The 17,028-nt window shown below is 41.1% G+C and overlaps 1 protein-coding gene across 13 annotated transcripts in view; it reads right to left on the bottom strand.

Annotated features, from left to right (window-relative positions):
• The window catches only part of EPB41L3 (erythrocyte membrane protein band 4.1 like 3), a 356,951-nt gene that overhangs the window by 73,205 nt on the left and 266,718 nt on the right, over positions 1 to 17,028 (bottom strand). For 11 of the 13 annotated variants that reach the window (XM_033933988.1, XM_033933986.1, XM_033933984.1 and 8 more), the window contains exons 11-12: positions 16,510 to 16,685; positions 5,977 to 6,200 (exon numbers count right to left, since the gene is read on the bottom strand). In XM_033933988.1, coding sequence (XP_033789879.1) covers positions 5,977 to 6,200; positions 16,510 to 16,685 — 400 coding nt within the window. The remainder of the gene's footprint in view (positions 1 to 5,976; positions 6,201 to 16,509; positions 16,686 to 17,028) is intronic. The other 2 variants (XM_033933990.1, XM_033933985.1) reach the window with 1 other exon arrangement.

Consider the following 17,028-nt stretch of genomic DNA (forward strand, 5'->3'; position numbering starts at 1 on the left):
CCTTCTTGTCGTCGTGGGTCCTGTAAGGAAAAAGATGTCTTCTTCCACCTCAATATGGCCAGTAATGTATTTGAACATCTCTACTTCCAGGAGGTTAAACTAGAAGGGACATATTGGTCTGAGCCTAAGGTACAAGATATTATGTATTATATCAACAAGCATGAAGGGACAGGCTCTCTGACTCTCTGTCAGGAGGCTGAAAAGATCTGGATCCGGGCAGTCACTCAAAACATATTCCTAAAAACTGTCTATGTGCAGGGAGCACAAAATACTCTTGCCGACAAACTCAGCAGATTTTTTCGGGCACACGAGTGGACACTTCACTCCAGAGTCATGCATCAGATATTTTCTCAGTGGTGGACTCCTCAGATAGACCTATTTGCATCCCCCAACAATCACAAACTGCCTCAATTCTGTTCCAGGCAATACTCTCCTCATCGCCTAGAGGAAGATGCTTTTCTCCTGGAGTGATCGGACAAGTTCCTCTATGCGTTTCCACCAGATCCTTATAGCTCATTGATGGGCCAAGCAACCGTGGTTCTCTCTTCTACTTCAGCTCACAGTTAGGGATCCCTCTGCAGATCTTTCCGTCTCTTCTCACACAGAGTCAAGGGTTTCTTTTACATCCGAACCTACAGTTGTTACACCTGATAGCTTGGTATCTCACGGCTTGACTTCAACAGTCACTGATCTTTCTGATCCTGTTAGAGTCATTTTAAATGTATCCAGGAAATCTTCACAGCATTGTTATCAACAGAAGTGGACATGGTTTTTAACATGGTGTGATCCTCAACATCCTCTCCTATATCTTCTGTGTTAGACTATGTATTTCACTTAATCAACTCAGGTCTTTAAAACACTTCAGAGGCCATCTGAGTGCTCTCAGTGCTTTCCATATACCAGTCGACAATAAACCTCTAGCTGAACACCCTCTTGTCTCTAGGTTTATGAAAGGACTTTTCAATATCAAACCACCTCTCAAGCCACTGCCTGTGGTTTGGGATCTTAATGTTGCTCTCACTAGTTTGATGAAGCCTCCATTTGAAACAATGTCTTTTCTCATCTGAAATATCTCACTTGGAAAGTGATATTTTTAATCTCAGTCACTTCTGCACATCAAGCCTTGGTGTTGGTCCCATCCTTTACAGTTTCCCACCATGATAAGATAGTCTTCCGCACCCATCCAAAATTCTTGCCAAAAGTAGTCACGGAATTTCATCTAAACCAGTCGATTGTGCTTCCCGTTTTCTTTCCAAAGCCTCATTCTTACTCTGGAGAAACAACTCTTCATACATTAGACTATAAACGAGCCTTGGCATATTACTTACAAAGGACTAAGCCACACAGAACTTCTCAACTGTTCATCTGCTTTGATTCTAACAAGCTGGGCCAGCCTGTAACCAAGAGAACTATTTCCACATGATTTGCAGCTTGTATTTCCTTCTATGCTCAGACTGGGCTGCAGCTCGGAGGTCATGTAACAGCACATAAGGTCCAAGCTATGGCAACTTCAGTTGCATTCTTACGTTCCACTTCCATAGATGAAATCTGCAAAGCAGCTACTTGGTCCTTAGTTCACATATTCACTTCTCACTACTGCCTGGAATCCTATTCCAGACAGGATGGTCACTTTGGCCAAACAGCGCTAAAAAACTTTATTCTCTTAAATGGCCAACTCTCCCCCATCCCATTGCAGTAAGCTAGGGAGTCCCATATGTGAGAATATGCTGCCTGCTTGTCCTAGGATAAAGCACAATTACTTATCGTAACAGGTATTATCCAGAGATAGCAGGCAAATATTCTCACATCCCTCCCACCTCCCCTGGTTGGCTTCTTAGCTTGCTTACGGAACAGAAGTACCACAAGCCTGTTTGGGTGGGAAGGCAGTCACACATGCACTTTGTGGATAGTCGCGAGCACTTTAAAAGTTTTTAAACTGATAGTTCACTATTCAGACTCTCCATACCAGGCTCCATGGATGACATCACCCATACGTGAAAATATCTGCCTGCTGTCTCCGGATAACACCTGTTACGGAAAGTAACTGTGCTGAATAGTCTCCCCAGTAAAGAAGGTGGAGACTGTGTGTGAATTCACAAAAGCATGGGACAGGCACATGGGTTCTCTTAGGGAGAGGAGGGATAGTGGATGCCATGGATGGGCTATTTGATCTTTATCTGTCATTATGTTTCTATGACTTAAAAAAAAAGTGTCAGCGATCTGCACAAGCCCTAGCATCCTCTCCTCTTGCCTGTCTTGACCTAGTTTCCCCCCTAATATTAAATAATGGTGTCTAGTGGACCTCCCACCCCCAGACAGGGTAGGGACAGCTCCAGTCCACCCCTCTCCATCCCCTCCCTCACTACTAGGACCAAATCAGCCCCCTCTTCCCTATTTAAAACTATCTCCCTAGTATCTAGTGGCACCCCTCCTTCCTTCCCCCACCCAACCAGAATTTTTTTTAAAAAGATAAAAGTTGTCCTTGGTGTCTAGTGGCACCCACTCTATCCCATGATCTCCCTTTCCAAGCCTTGAATCCAAGTTCTTTAAAAGGAGGCTGGAGTGATGCCTACTCGCTCCTGCCTTTGGGTCATCTCCTCCAGAATAGTGGTCCCTACACCATATTCTGGAATACACTGGGTAGGGACACTCTGCCATTTACGAGTTGTGATAAAAAAAATAAATAAATGTTTAGATAAAAAATATATTTCAGTAAAAGACACATTGCCATTAATCCTCCTCAAAATACTCCCCCTCGCTTTAAACACACTTATCTCATCATTCTTGCCACTTTCTGAAGCAGTTGTGGAAGTTCTCTTTCATGAGTGTCTTTAATTGCACTGTTGTGGCTGCCTCGAGTCCTGAATCAATTCAAAATGTTTACCGTTCATGGTTATTTTGACTTTGGGGAAGAGTCAGAAGTCACACAGTGCCAGATCCAGTGGATAAGGACACACCGTAATGTTTTATTTGACAGAAATTGCTATACCAGAAGAAATGTGCGACACAAAGCTTTATCATGATGAAAGATGAAACCGTTTGCCCATTTCTCAGGTCACACTCACTCACCTCATGTTCAAGTTGAAACTTGCCACATACTGTTACTAAGGTTTGATGCACCACTTCCCATATTAAAGATCTGTGCCTTTCCGTTGGATGGTGCTTGGCAGCAGCATTCACCGTATTTTTTTAAAATCAAACCTCATAAGAACAACTGAGGGTGCTGAAGGAATTTAGGGAAGTTCTGGTGGCTCCGCTGACTGCAAATAGGGATAGTGGAGTGATAGTCCCTGATCGATTTTCAGAGGGCTGTGTTCGTGAGGAGCTAGCTCAATTAAAGGTAGACCAAACGATGGGGCCGGATGGTATACATCCAAGAGTGCTGAAGGAACTTAGGGAAGTTCTGGTGGCTCCGCTGACCGACCTTTTCAATGCTTCTCTAGAGTCGGGAGTGGTACCGGAGGACTGGAGAAGGGCCGATGTGGGCCCTCTACACAAAAGTAAAAGTAAGGAAGAAGTAGGAAATTACAGGCTAGCAAATCTGACTTCTGTGGTAAGCAAATTAATAGGCATGCTTTTAAAATTGAGAATGGTAAAGTTTCTGGAACCCAGTGGATTACAGGACTAGCAGCAACATGGGTTCACTAAAGGACGGTCTTGTCAGACAAATCTGATCAATTTCTTTGACTGGATGGCTAGAGAACTGGATAAAGGGAGTGCGCTAGATGTGGTAAATTTTGATTTTAGCAAGGCCTGTGACAGTGTTCCACACAGACGTCTAATGAATAAACTGAGTGCTCTTGGGATGGGCCCAAAGTGACCGGCTGGTTCAGGAACTGGTTGAGGGCTTCTACTGTTAAATTCCTGAGGCAGCAGGTTAATGGTGAATCAAGGCTCTTGTTGGAGGCACAACGGGCATGGACTGTGATTAACAGCATCGCTGGGAGACAGCGTACCCCATGTTCCTGAAGTTAAGTGATCAGCCTTCTTTTATACCCTGTACACAGTGGTGGGTTTAGGCTCAGTATCTGCAGGTGGAGATTTTTGTGCCTGTGATAATTAAGGGAGCAGCTTGTAATCCATGCGGATTGCTGCCGATAAATTCACGTTTTCTCCACTTTTTGTTATTGAATATTAATCTCTATAGGCTATCCCACTGCTGGCTAGTAACATTTAGACCAGTGGTCTCAAACTTGCAGCCTGGGGCCACATGTGGCCTGCCAGGTACTATTTTGAGGCCCTCGGTATGTTTATCATAATCACAAAAGTAAAATAAAACAGTTTCTTGATCATATGTCTCTTTAGCTATAAATGACAATATTATTATTAAGACTTAGCCAAAAGGAAAGATTTATATAACTATAAAGAGTTTTACCTCATGCAAAATTGTCATTTCTTTAATAAGACATTAACTATTTTTTCTGAGGCCCTCCAGTACCTACAAATCTAAAATGTGGTCCTGGCAAAGGGTTTGAGACCACCGATTTAGACAGAGTTGTTGATTTGTTACGATTTTGATTTGTATATTGAAAGATGTTTAAATACCTACGTGGCGTAAATGCGCATGAGTCGAGTGTTTTTCATTTGAAAGGAAGCTCTGGAATAAGAGGGCATAGGATGAAGTTAAGAGGTGATAGGCTCAGGAGTAATCTAATGAAATACATTTTTACAGAAAGGGTGGTACATGCGTGGAACAGTCTCCCGGAAGAAGTGTTAGTGACAGAGACTATGTCTGAATTCAAGAAAGCATGGGACAGGAAGAGGAAGAGATAATGGTAACTGTGGATGGGCAGACTAGAAGGGCCATTTGGCCTTTATCTGCCATCATGCTTCTATGCAACATTTCTTCCCCATATGGCCAACTGTATCCCCAGAATGCAATACACAGGGCAGGGAGCCAACATTTTGATGATGGCCCAGAGGCAGGAGTGGGTGAGCATTGCTCCTGCTTCCTTCAAGGTACTTGGATCCATGAGGCTTGGAAAGGGATTTGATGGATGGGGTGGTGGATATATACATGGTGATGGTGGGGAGGGAACTGGGTCAGGTGATTTCAGAGGGATAAGTCAGTGCCAAATGGGTCAGAGGTAAGGAGATGGGGGCCAATGCAGACAGCAGGGACTCTACTTCACCCTCAGAGCTGACAGTAGGTTTCTAGCCTTGAACTCCCTCGGTAGACATATCACAGGCCTGCATGCTACAGCATAGCAGGTCAGTTCTTTAACTTGCATTTTAATATGCTGTGCACCAATATCTACTGCGAAACCTTTCCAGCATACAATGGTCTTTAATGAGTAGGTAAACTACTCATTAAGGGTATGCTGTAGCTTTCTCTATCAGCCCCTTTGGATGCTACTAACAAACTTATTTCTACACAGCTCCTCTTTCAGGCATATGCGCACCAAAAGAAAAGAAAAAAAAGCTTCAGTTATTTAAAAAGTAAATGATTAGTCAATAAAAATTTGCATTGTAAAGCTATAAGACCCCCAGTGGCAATGGTGCACAATAAGTAAATCAATTACACTAAAGATGGAACTGGCTATTAGCATACAATTAAAAAAAAAATCAATTTAATCAAGCTTATAAAGAAGAGTTCTGCAGTGATCACAGTGTAACACATTTTAAGGTAATTTTTTTTTCCATCTAATCAAGTACCCCACTCTAACACACACTCACTCTTACCTTAAAACACAAAGCCAAAGCACAAACAGCAAATGAAGCTCTCTCTTCCCTCCCCCCAAACAGTGCAAAGACTACAGAAGATCATTTGTTTCAGTGGTTATATTATTGTAAATGTGCTTGCATTTTCTACAAGCTCTACATTTATTTGTTTTTGGGGAGTTTTTTGTTGGGGTTTTTTTTTTTAAAAAATCAGCCCCCTAATGTAGTTTGCTATTCAGGAGATTCTGCCACTCCAACCCTGTTTCTTCCATGGTCTAAGTTAAATACATCTAGTAAGAGCTCATTAAATTGTACCTTTGTGTCATGCCGAAGTGCTGCAACTGGAGTGACTTCTACCTCTTTCTTCTTCTCATCCACCTCCTCCTCATCTTTCTCTTCCTCTGTCTTTTTCTCTGGAGTCACTGTCATTATCAAGTTGGTTTGAGAGATGCCCTTTGTCGTGTCGTACTGGCCGGTACCAACCTCTGCAGCAGACACAGAATCCTTCATGTACATTTCATGGTTTTCACTCACTGACGCTAAAAGCAAATGTGATAATTAAAATTTACATATAACCTAACTAGAATTTACCTAAATGAATTCACAGAATGCTGCAAACTGGAAGACAGCAAATTTCTGAAAAAAAATTCATAAGAATTTAACTGTTGCTAATCAACTGTTTTGCTATATTTTATCTACATGAACTTTGTTAAAAGGCATGCACCTATCTACCTATATTATCACCTATGCCCCTGCTGTTCAAATTTCCATCCTTTTTTTCCTACAAGAATCGCTCAATAAGAAACACAAATTACACAATTATTGCCCTCCAAAATTAAAGTTTTGAAACTCTTGTTACACCTTTTTCTAGATCTAGATCAGGGGTCTCAAAGTCCCTCCTTGAGGGCTGCAATCCAGTCGGGTTTTCAGTCTAATTTAATTCACAGATGTTAATCAAGATGTAAGCCTTACTAATTATAGGCAAATAGCCAACCCATTAAATTTTTTGTTTGAGCATCAGTTGCAGCTGAAACTAAGTTAAGGCCAATAAAGGTTTAGTAACCATTTTTTCAAATATGAATCAATAGTTGCAACTGATGCTCAAACAAAAAATTTAATGGGTTGGCTATTTGCCTATAATTAGTAAGGCTTACATCTTGATTAACATCTGTGAATTAAATTAGACTGTTGACATCATCTTTCCGATTTTGAAAGCAATTTTTTTCAATGAAGCCCAAGGCACATTTGAGCCGACACATCTCAAAATGTTTCACCTCTGAGAAGAAAACCAATTTACATGGATCATTTGTTTTGCAGTCTTAAAAAAAAAAAAAAGTGCATCGGCAGTTCATTCCTCTCTGTGCATTTACATCAGTACTGATGTGGTTGCCTAGTAACCATAGTGGGGCTTTTGGAAAGAACAAGGCCCAAACAAATGTGTGACAAGTTGCACTAGCATTACTCACTTAACAATTATTTGGGGGTCTGGATCTCAGCCAGCTCCTACCCCCCTACACCCCTTCTAGATTCTGCAACAATTTATATAAAGGTCAAAACATGACATTCTATCATAAAACTTGTTATCACTGACAAAGCAGCTATTTAGAAAATCATGACACACTTTTTTAAAGGCACTTCATAGAAAGTATAAGCCAAAACTGTTCAAAGTAACTTCTTTCTGAAACATATGTTGGTTTTAAGAAGTTATCACCTCTTGATTTCTGTTAATGAGAAAAATGAAACTGATTAATTTTAAAACTGGCATTTCATAATTTAGCTTCCTAACAAGATGTGTGAACATTTCATGATGCTTCATTGCCTGTTTTGGTATATTATGACAACTTGTTGTTTCATGTGTTCTGGCTCTCTGCAGATATTAGATTCCAAACAGCTAAGCAAATTCTGACTTATTTTCTGTATTTATCTAATGTTGGTTTTTGCTTTGAGATATTAGGCTACCTGCATTTCTTCCTTGAGATTTTGAACCACACATTCTTAATAATAATAAATAAAACGCACAATATAAAACAATTTCTACTTCTAACTTGTCAACAGAGAGCAGAGATGGGAAGCCTCTAACCTGGTCTATTGCCCTCCTGTACACCAATCTATTAATAATCTACTACATTTTAGGTGCTGAACTCTTGTCTTCTTTAGTCTCTACTGGGTTTTTATAAATATGAGACCAGGGATTGCTTTCAGCCCAAATACAGTCTACAGGCCCTAGGTGCTGTAACCCATCCATCCTGCCTCTCAACTCACCCAACTCTAGGGTGTTTTCTCTTATCTGCCTAATTCACAGCTTATTCTTTGCAATTACCATATATACTCAAATATAAACCAAGGTTCTATTTTTGCTTCCCTTTTAAAGGGAAAAAATGGTAACTCAAAATATAAACCAAGGGTTTATATTCTATCATTCCTCCATTGTGATGTCCTACCATCCTCCTTCCTTGTATTCTCTTACCCCTCCTACGCTGCTGCAAGCCTCCCTCGAACCGGCAGACGTTTGCTGCTATGATCAGGGCATGCCTGCAACCCACCCATGCTCCAACCCCACTGAACATCAGCTTCCTTCATGCTCCCTCCCTTCCTCCCAACCTGCAACCCCACTTGTGCCCCACTGGAACGTCAGCTAGTGTTGCTTCCGTGCTTCCCAAGCAAGAGTAATGCCCGCACTACCACCCATGCCCCAACCCCCACTGGATTGTCAGCTAATACTTCCTCCTTCATTCTCAAGAGTAACGCCCACAACCCTGCCTGCGCCCCATCAGAACATCAACTGCTGGTCCCTCCCAAGCCAGAGGAACAGCCATACTGTGCACCAGCCCATCTGCGCACCAGTGGAACATCAGCTAGTACTCCTTCCCTCCCTAGCAAGCGAGGCTGGCATTCCCCCAGGTCTACTGCAATCTCCTGATGGTCTAGTAGCCCTCAGTTGCTTGCTTGCGTAGGATACCGGAGATTATTTTCTGCCAACTGCCACTTAATTAAAAAATGGATCATCAGGATGCACCATCAGGATCAGGAACTATTCCACCTACTGTCCAAACTTAACAAAATTTAAGGGAGGCAAGAACCTAACTTCCTCTGCGTGGATCTCAATCAGTGTCTTCTTGAGTCAAAAGGCCTTGTATGACTAGGTAGAAGAAAAATAAAATAACTTAATGTTCTTGAGCTAAACCCCCTGTCAAGGTCAAAATGCTTCAGTGATGTGATCACATTCATGCAATCCATGCAAGCCACCATAACCAATATTAATAGATATTTAAATGGTAAAATCCAACCAAAATGCCTTTAATGGAACACTGCTTCTCAATAACACTGCAGCTTAAGGCTTCAGCAGTGCTGTGCTGCCCAACATTCTGTGACAGTTAAGGCTAAAACTTTCCTTCTCTCAGACAAATTACATCTAAAATAATCAGCTTTTCCAGGTGATAACTTTAATGGTAAATAAAATGTCTGCAGTTGTACTAATAAAGATGAAATAAAGTAAGGGCTCCTTTTACAAAGCCGCGCTAGTGGTTTAAGCTCACGTACCGGATTAGTGCGCGCTAGCCAAAAATCTACCGCCTGCTCAAAAGGAGGCGGTAGTGGCTAGCGCGTGCTATTCCGCGCATTAAGGCCCTAGCACAGCTTTGTAAAAGGAGCCCTAAATTTGAACCATCCAAAAGAACTCAGCTTAAGGATAAGGTTTTCAGCTTAAAAATACAGTTTCCTGGAAAATCTTCTATTAGGAAATCCTTGAATAATAATAGCTTTCCAGAGAAGAGCCTTTAAAACAACTTTTCCTCTAACTAATTTCAGCCTCTAACTAAAACCATGGATTCTTCTCAGACTCTCTCAGTTCTCTTCACAGGAATAAGAAAACACACCAAATCCTTCTTAATTCCTCTTAAAGTACTTGTAAGATAGCTATTATTTAAAATCAATTTGCTCAAACGTGAAGCCCACAGAGCACCTCTGGAGCCAGCCTTCACCTTAACAACAGCCAGCAAAGAAACACAAATTATTTTAAAATTCCCTGAATCTCATACAAATTACCAATCAAACTCTCTTGTTTAAATTCCAATTTCCTTTCAAAGTGCCCAAAAAAACTATAACTCACAGCACCAGCACTAGCAACAACATCCATCCAACTTTCCAGTAAGTCCCCAGCTGACCAAACTTTTCACTACAATCTTACACACACTCTAAAATAAGCAAGTCAAGTGAAATTTATTATTTCACATAGCAACTGGTACCACATCCACTATGGTGTCATAAAAACAGGAAAGAGAACATAAGGAGGATAAGGACATGTCCTGACCAAGATATAAAAATACATCATTTGCAAGATACATCCTGGAATGGGCAGATCCTTACTGGACCCTTTGCTCAAAATTGATGATTTGATATTAAAATGGCATTTGCGGGAATAGGTAGTAAATTTAGAAAACAGGGCGTACGCACAGCATGACACAAGAGGCTCAGGGCATACGTACAGTATGACACAGCATGACACAAGAGGCTCAGTGCACTCTAAATTTCATGGCTTACAGCGCTCTCAACAGTATTCCAGTTCCACGTTTCAAAATTTCTACCCTGGCTACAGGCAGAGATTTTCTGGATTCAGACATAACCAGTTCTCTGCTTCCCGGGCTGCTCTCTCTACCAAGAAGTTGCAATGATGCCAGGCCAGGAGATGCCTCTTTGCATATAGGAGCTATTGCCCCATCCCCCCAAAAAAAACAAAAAACAGGAAGAGTACTGCACTAATACAATCACAAGTACAGAAAACTAGACAATACTCCAAAACATAATAAATAATTTGTGGATAAAGTGTACCCTCAGTGTGTGGTGATAAACTTGTGAGACTGGCAGCAAGTGCCAATGCTCTAATGCTTAGCTGAGTCGGCTCCTCTAACATGAGCATAAGCTCACCATTTGGCCGCACACCATCATAGGGTATACTGGTGTTCTTGTGTTTCTTAAATGCGGTAATGCACCCAAAAATAATTAAATGTGATGTCAAATAGTGTAGCACTCTCCCCCTTTCCAAGCTTCTCCAATAGATTTTACTGCAAAATCGCCAAACAAATGACTTAGCTTGAAATCGAAAGCTTAGCCGTTTTTGAAAAATTTAGCAGCTTCTATCTAAAAAACTAGCATTGGGTCCCTGAAACCAAGCCTGGTTGAACCACAAAGACAGGTCAAAGTCAAGCAATGTGGCTCCCGTTTGGATCACGCTAAGCTTTTGATTTCAAGTGTGGATAAAAGCTAAGTAATTTGTTTGGCAGGTCAAGTGGTCAGAATATTCTCCAACAATGCAACAGATGTGGCCTGTAACAATTGTTTGAGAGGAACTAAGAGTGCATTCTCTAGATCTGGAAGCCCGCCTGCTCTTTCACTGGGTGAAGCGTCATCCCCAGGCCCTATCAGCAGCATATGTAGTGGGAGTGGACAATGGTCAGGCAGACTTCCTTAGCAGACAAACCTTGGATCCGGGCGAGTGGTCACTGTCTCAGACAGCATTTCAGGCTTTTATTCAGCACTGGGGTTATCCACTCTTTACCTCATGGCAATGACGAGGAACAAGAAGGCTTACTGATTCCTCTGTTGAAAAGTCGAGCCCGGAAGTGACGGGCTAGACATTCAAGTCCAGCTGTGGCCTCAGAGAGTCTAGTTGTATGTTTTCCTCCCCAGCCCATGATAGGCCGGATCATTCAATGCATTGCGGATCTTCAGGGCAGAGTTGTTCTGTGGCTCCAGTTGGGTCTTGCAGCCCATGATATGCAGATCTGATGTTGCTTTGAATGGGTCACGGCCTCAGGTAGCAGGTGTATTCAGACTTGCTTTCCCAGGGTCCAATATGCATGGAGGTCCTGGATTGCTTTGCTCTTACGGCATGGCTATGGAACGGCATTAGTCCGTACAGGTTACTCAGATGTAGTCCTTGCCACCTTTCTCAAGTCTAAGAAGACACCCACAGTTTCTGCCTATGCTAAGGTGTGGAGAGCCTTCCAGCACTGGTGCATTCAAGAGCGTGTGGAACCATTTACAGCTCTAGTTTCAATGGTGTTAGCCTTTCTTCAGACGGGCCTTGCCTTGGCTTGGCTTCAGATCCAGGTTGCCCAGCTCTCTTGTTTCAATGCTTGGGACTGTAGACTTATGCTAGCATTCCATCCAAACATTGCCAGATTTCTGAAGGATGCTCTTCACATTAAGAACAAAAAAGAGAACTGCAGAAATGATGTACAAAGCACAGGAACTATATTGGAATAAATAAATTGTAGTAAGCCAAAAAAATGGTTGTCCTTTCTGTTGTTCACATTAAATCAACAATTAAGCCATCATTCCCTTCATGGGATCTTAAAGTGGTTCTCAGAGGCCTCTCCAAAGCACCATTTGAGCTTCTGGTTGAAGTGTCCCTCTTGGACGTGATACCTCAGGCAGTGTTCCTGGTTGCAGTGTGCCAAGTTTCAGAATTCCAGGCTTTGATTGATATATGTGTTACCTATATAGTTAATAGTGCAATGTATATAGTAATTATTGGTTTGTTTGTTTTTGTTTGTTTGTTTGTAATGCACTGTTTTAGTTTGAAAATCAATAAATATTTACAAAAAAAAAAAAAAAAGAATTCCAGGCTTTTTCTGGTAGACAGCCTTTCCTCAGAATTTCAGAGAGGAGTTTCCTTTCATGGTTCCTTCTTTTCTGCCAAAGGTAGTTTCAGCATTTCATGTAAATCAGGCCGATTTGCCTGTGTTTACAGCTACAGGTTCCAGGTAGTTGGACTGAATTTTGATGAAGCTGGACATAGGAAGCGTGCTTCTTCACTATCCACTGCCCTGGACTTCTGTGGTAAGCAAATAGAATGGTCAAGTTTCTGGAATCCTGTGGATTACAGGACCAGAGTTAATATGGATTCACTAGAGGTAGGTCTTGTCATACAAATCTAATCAATTTCATTGACTGGGTGACCAGAGAATTGGATAGAGGATGTGCGCTAGATGTGGTGTATTTAGATTTTAGCAAAGCCTTTGACAGTGTTCCACACAGACATCTAATAAATACATCGAGTGCCCTTGGGATGGGTCACAAAGTGATGGGCTGGGTCAGGAACTGGTTGAGTGGAAGGCGACACAGGGTAGTGATCTATGGAGAGCACTCTGAGGAAAGGGATGTTACCAGTGGTGTGCCTCAAGGTTCTGTTCTTGGGCCTGTTCTTTTTAACATTTTTATAAATGATATTGCTGAAGGATTGTCGGGTAAGATGCTTCTTTGCGGATGATACAAAAATCTCAATAGAGTAGACACACTGGATGGTGTGAATAACATGAAGAAAGACCTGGTGAAGCTTGAAGAATGGTCTGAAATTTGGCAGCAAAAATTTAATGCTAAGAAATGCAAAGTCATGTATTTGGGCAGCAAAAACCCGAGGGAATGGTTTAATCGTAGACGATACGATGAAACCTTCTGCCCAATGTGTGGCGGTGGCCAAAAAAACAAACAGGATGCTAGGAATTATTAAAAAAGGGATGGTTAACAAGACCAAGAATGTTATAATGCCCCTGTATCGCTCCATGGTGCGACCTAATCTGGAGTACTGCGTTGTGTTCTGGTCTCCTTATCTCAAGAAAGGTTCAAAGAAGAGCGAGCAAGATAATAAAGGGGATGGAACTCCTCTCGTATGAGGAGAGACTAAAATGGTAAAGGCTCTTCAGCTTGGAAAAGAGATGGCTGAGGGAAGATATGAATGAAGTCTACAAAATCCTGAGTGGAGTAGAACAGGTACACGTGGATTGATTTTTCACTCCATCAAAAATTACAAAGACTAGGGGACACTCGATAAAGTTACAGGGAAATACTTTTAAAACCAACAGGAGGAAATTTTTTTCACTCAGATAATAGTTATGCTCTGGAATGCATTGCCAGAGGTTGTGGTAAGAGCGGATAGCGAAGCTGGTTTTAAGAAAGGTTTGGACAAGTTCCTGGAGGAAAAGTCCATAGTCTGTTATCGAGAAAGACATAGGGGAAGCCATTGCTTGCCCTGTATTGGTAGCATGGAATATTGCTACTCCTTGGGTTATGGCCAGGTATTAGTGACCAGGATTGGCCACCGGGAGAACGGGCTACTGGGCTATTCTTATGTTTTTAACGGTAGTTTAGGGGGTGAAGAACTTATGTGCACGACGGAAGAGCTTAACTTGGGTGTGATTGTATGTGATCATCTTAAGGTGGCCAAACAGGTTGAAAAGTTGACGGCGAAAGCTAGAAGGATGCTAGGTTGCATAGGGAGAGGTATGACCAGAAGGTAAAAGGAGGTATTGATGCCTCTGTATAAGACTCTGGTGAGACCTCATTTAGAATATTGTGTACAATTCTGGAAGCCACACCGTCAAAAAGATATAAAAAGGATGGAGTCGGTCCAGAGAAAGGCTACTAAAATGGTGTGAGGTCTTCGTGTTAAGGCGTATGGGGACAGATTTAAAGATCTCAATCTGCATATTCTGGAGGAAAGGCGGGAGAGGGAAGATATGATAGAGACATTTAAATGCCTACGTAATATAAATGTGCATGAGTCGAGTCTCTTTCATTCGAAAGGAAACTCTGCAATGAGAGGGCATAGGATGAAGTTAAGAGGTGATAGACTCCGGAGTAATCTGAGGAAATACTTTTTTACAAAAAGGGTGGTAGATGTGTGAAACAGTCTTCAGAAGAGATGGTGGAAACAGAGACTGTGTCTGAATTCAAGAGGGCTTAGGATAGGCACGTGGGATCTCTCGTAGAGAGAAAGAGATAATGGTTACTGCAGATGTGCAGAATAGAGGAGCTATTTGGTCTTTATCTGCCATCATGTTTCTATGTAGAGGTCACCAATGAGTTTAGACTTGCTGACCATCTTGCTTACTTATTCTTCCAAGTATGGCATGCCTGCCTCCAGGGCCATGATCCCCCAGATGGATCCATCAGGCCATTTCCTCGGCCTCCATTGTCTGTAGAGAATCAGTCCCCAGTTTCAGTCAACACACATTTAACAAAAAGTACAGCTTCGTCATGGGCCGAGGATTGTGCTGTCTTCCCAGTGGAGATCTGTAGTGCAGAAGCTGGTCCATGTTATGCACATTTGCCAAGTTTCACAGGGTGGACATTGGTGCAGGTGAGGGAGGACTCTGCCTTTGGTTCTTCCATGTTGCAGGCCGGCACAATCAGCCTGCCCTGGATTTCTGGGAGTTCTTTTGTACGTCTTGCTTGTCTAGTAGATAGGCACATCATTCTAGACTCCTGCCCTATCCTTCCTGCATCTGCCTACTGTTTCATTCTGTTAATACTTCTCCAAGATGTGTCTTGAATGCCAATCAGCCCGTTGGGCCTTTAAGAACTTTGTATAATATGTTTCATATCTCCAGGGCTATTACCTGAGCTCCTTTGATGCTTCTAATGGCTATTGCTTGTTCATTCCATGTTACAGTGTTTTATTTTAAAGCAGAACAGTTGTATTGTATTGTATTGTTGGGGTGTCCCTACTTCAGATAGCATGTTTGGGTACAAACTTCAAGTGGAAGTAGAGCTCACAGTGAAGTAGGAGGGACGCAGAAAAAATCCAAAGTGGATTCCTTTTGCAGATGGCTCGCAGCCATAGGGAGATAACCCACTTGTCTAGAATGACACACCTTGAAAGATATTATCAAGGTAAGGACATAATCTCTTTATATCCTACAGAAAAGAATGGAGAAATACAATTCTAAAATAATCATACAAATATTTCAAGATATTTTTTTGTGAAAGGGACTGCGCCTCAGCATGTGATGCTCCTGCTAAGGGAATGAGATCAAGCCAGAGTAGATAAAACTTAATTATTTTTTTTTGTAATCATATTTTTAATTTAATTTTTAATAAAATGTTTTGGTTTTTTTTGAGGAAAAATCTATCTAAAGATAGTTTTCTATTCAAGATACATTATAGTCCAAAAATTATTCATCATGAAATAAGGATTTGTTTTTTTTATTATGTAGCATGTTTCAATTTTTTGGGCAAATTAATTCTATTCATAATGTTACAGACATGATTTAAATCAAGTCTTTCTGGTCAAAGCTAAAGTGAATTAGAGTTTATTGTTTATATTTCTCTCTCTAGACAACTATTCTCTAATTTCTCCAATATTCTCTTAAATGTTCTTCTATTGTTACATGTTTTCCCAGTTTGTTTTCCTAGTGGGTCATATGGAATTAGGATAAATATGATTTTTTTTTTTTTTTAAATTATCTGAGATGGTGATTCAAGTATAATATATCATTTCTAAGTAACCACTGTGGTAATAGGCTTCTGTTAAATTCAAAATGTTTGTGACAAAGAAGAGTACCACATTTCTAATAAGAAATAAAGGTTATGCAAATTATGACAATCAGGGATTATGATTTTGAATGGAGACTGGCCTAAGATTTCATTTAAAAACATGCCTATTTACTTTTCCCAAGATACACAGGTACTTTTGAGTGGTATTTTTTAACCTAAGGTTTGATTATGTGATTATGTGTTCTAGTCTATAAACAAAAACTGACATCTTGAGCTTTGCTTTAAAGTATTTCATGGTAAATGACATTTTTCAAGCCTAACCTCAACCTGGTAATATTGCAAAAGGTATTTAACTCACAGTGCTTTTATTTCAGTTTGAGTAATGACGTTAGAGACATGACATATTTCAAAGATATTTGTAATAAAAATGGATTCTCAGGAATACATTCTGTAGTACTTTCAAGCTTTACTCGGTTAACAAATCAAAAGATTATAGGTGGTTTTCTCATCTGTCAGATACCTTGCTTGATTATGGCTTTTGATCAAATTCCATGATTATTAATAGGCTCTTACCACCATCTAAGCTGCGGGACATAGTGTAACGCTTGCTTGAAGAACGTTCAAAGTAAGGTGCAGGACGATCTATCAGTGCACTGGCTCTTCTCGTCTGGGCTTGTGTTCTACCACTGTAGCGGAATTTGGACCCAAGAGTGAGGAATTTTTTAGGGGGTGCTTCTGGTAACAAGAGCCTACAACATTCAAAGACAGACAAAAATGAAAAATTAGGGAATGAATAGCAAAGTGAGGGGAAGAGGATGGCCTGATGGTGGAAAATGAATTGATTTTTAGGGAGATAAGTTTTAGGAAAATGGTCTTCACGGGGATAGATAACAATTACATAAAACAGAATCTGGGCTAATACTGGCAGGACCTTGTCTATCTACATGTCTTGCTTCCTCCCCCATGGTTTACCTCTAGTACAAGATGTTGTGAAAACACACCTAAGCCCGTAGTTAGCATAAGGCTGCTCATTTGCATGGAAATCTAATGAACTTAACAGCAGGGTCTACCCAGTTTCCAGACAAACTGTAT

This window comes from Geotrypetes seraphini, chromosome 2 (assembly GCF_902459505.1).
Source record: "Geotrypetes seraphini chromosome 2, aGeoSer1.1, whole genome shotgun sequence".
Classification (NCBI taxonomy): domain Eukaryota; kingdom Metazoa; phylum Chordata; class Amphibia; order Gymnophiona; family Dermophiidae; genus Geotrypetes; species Geotrypetes seraphini.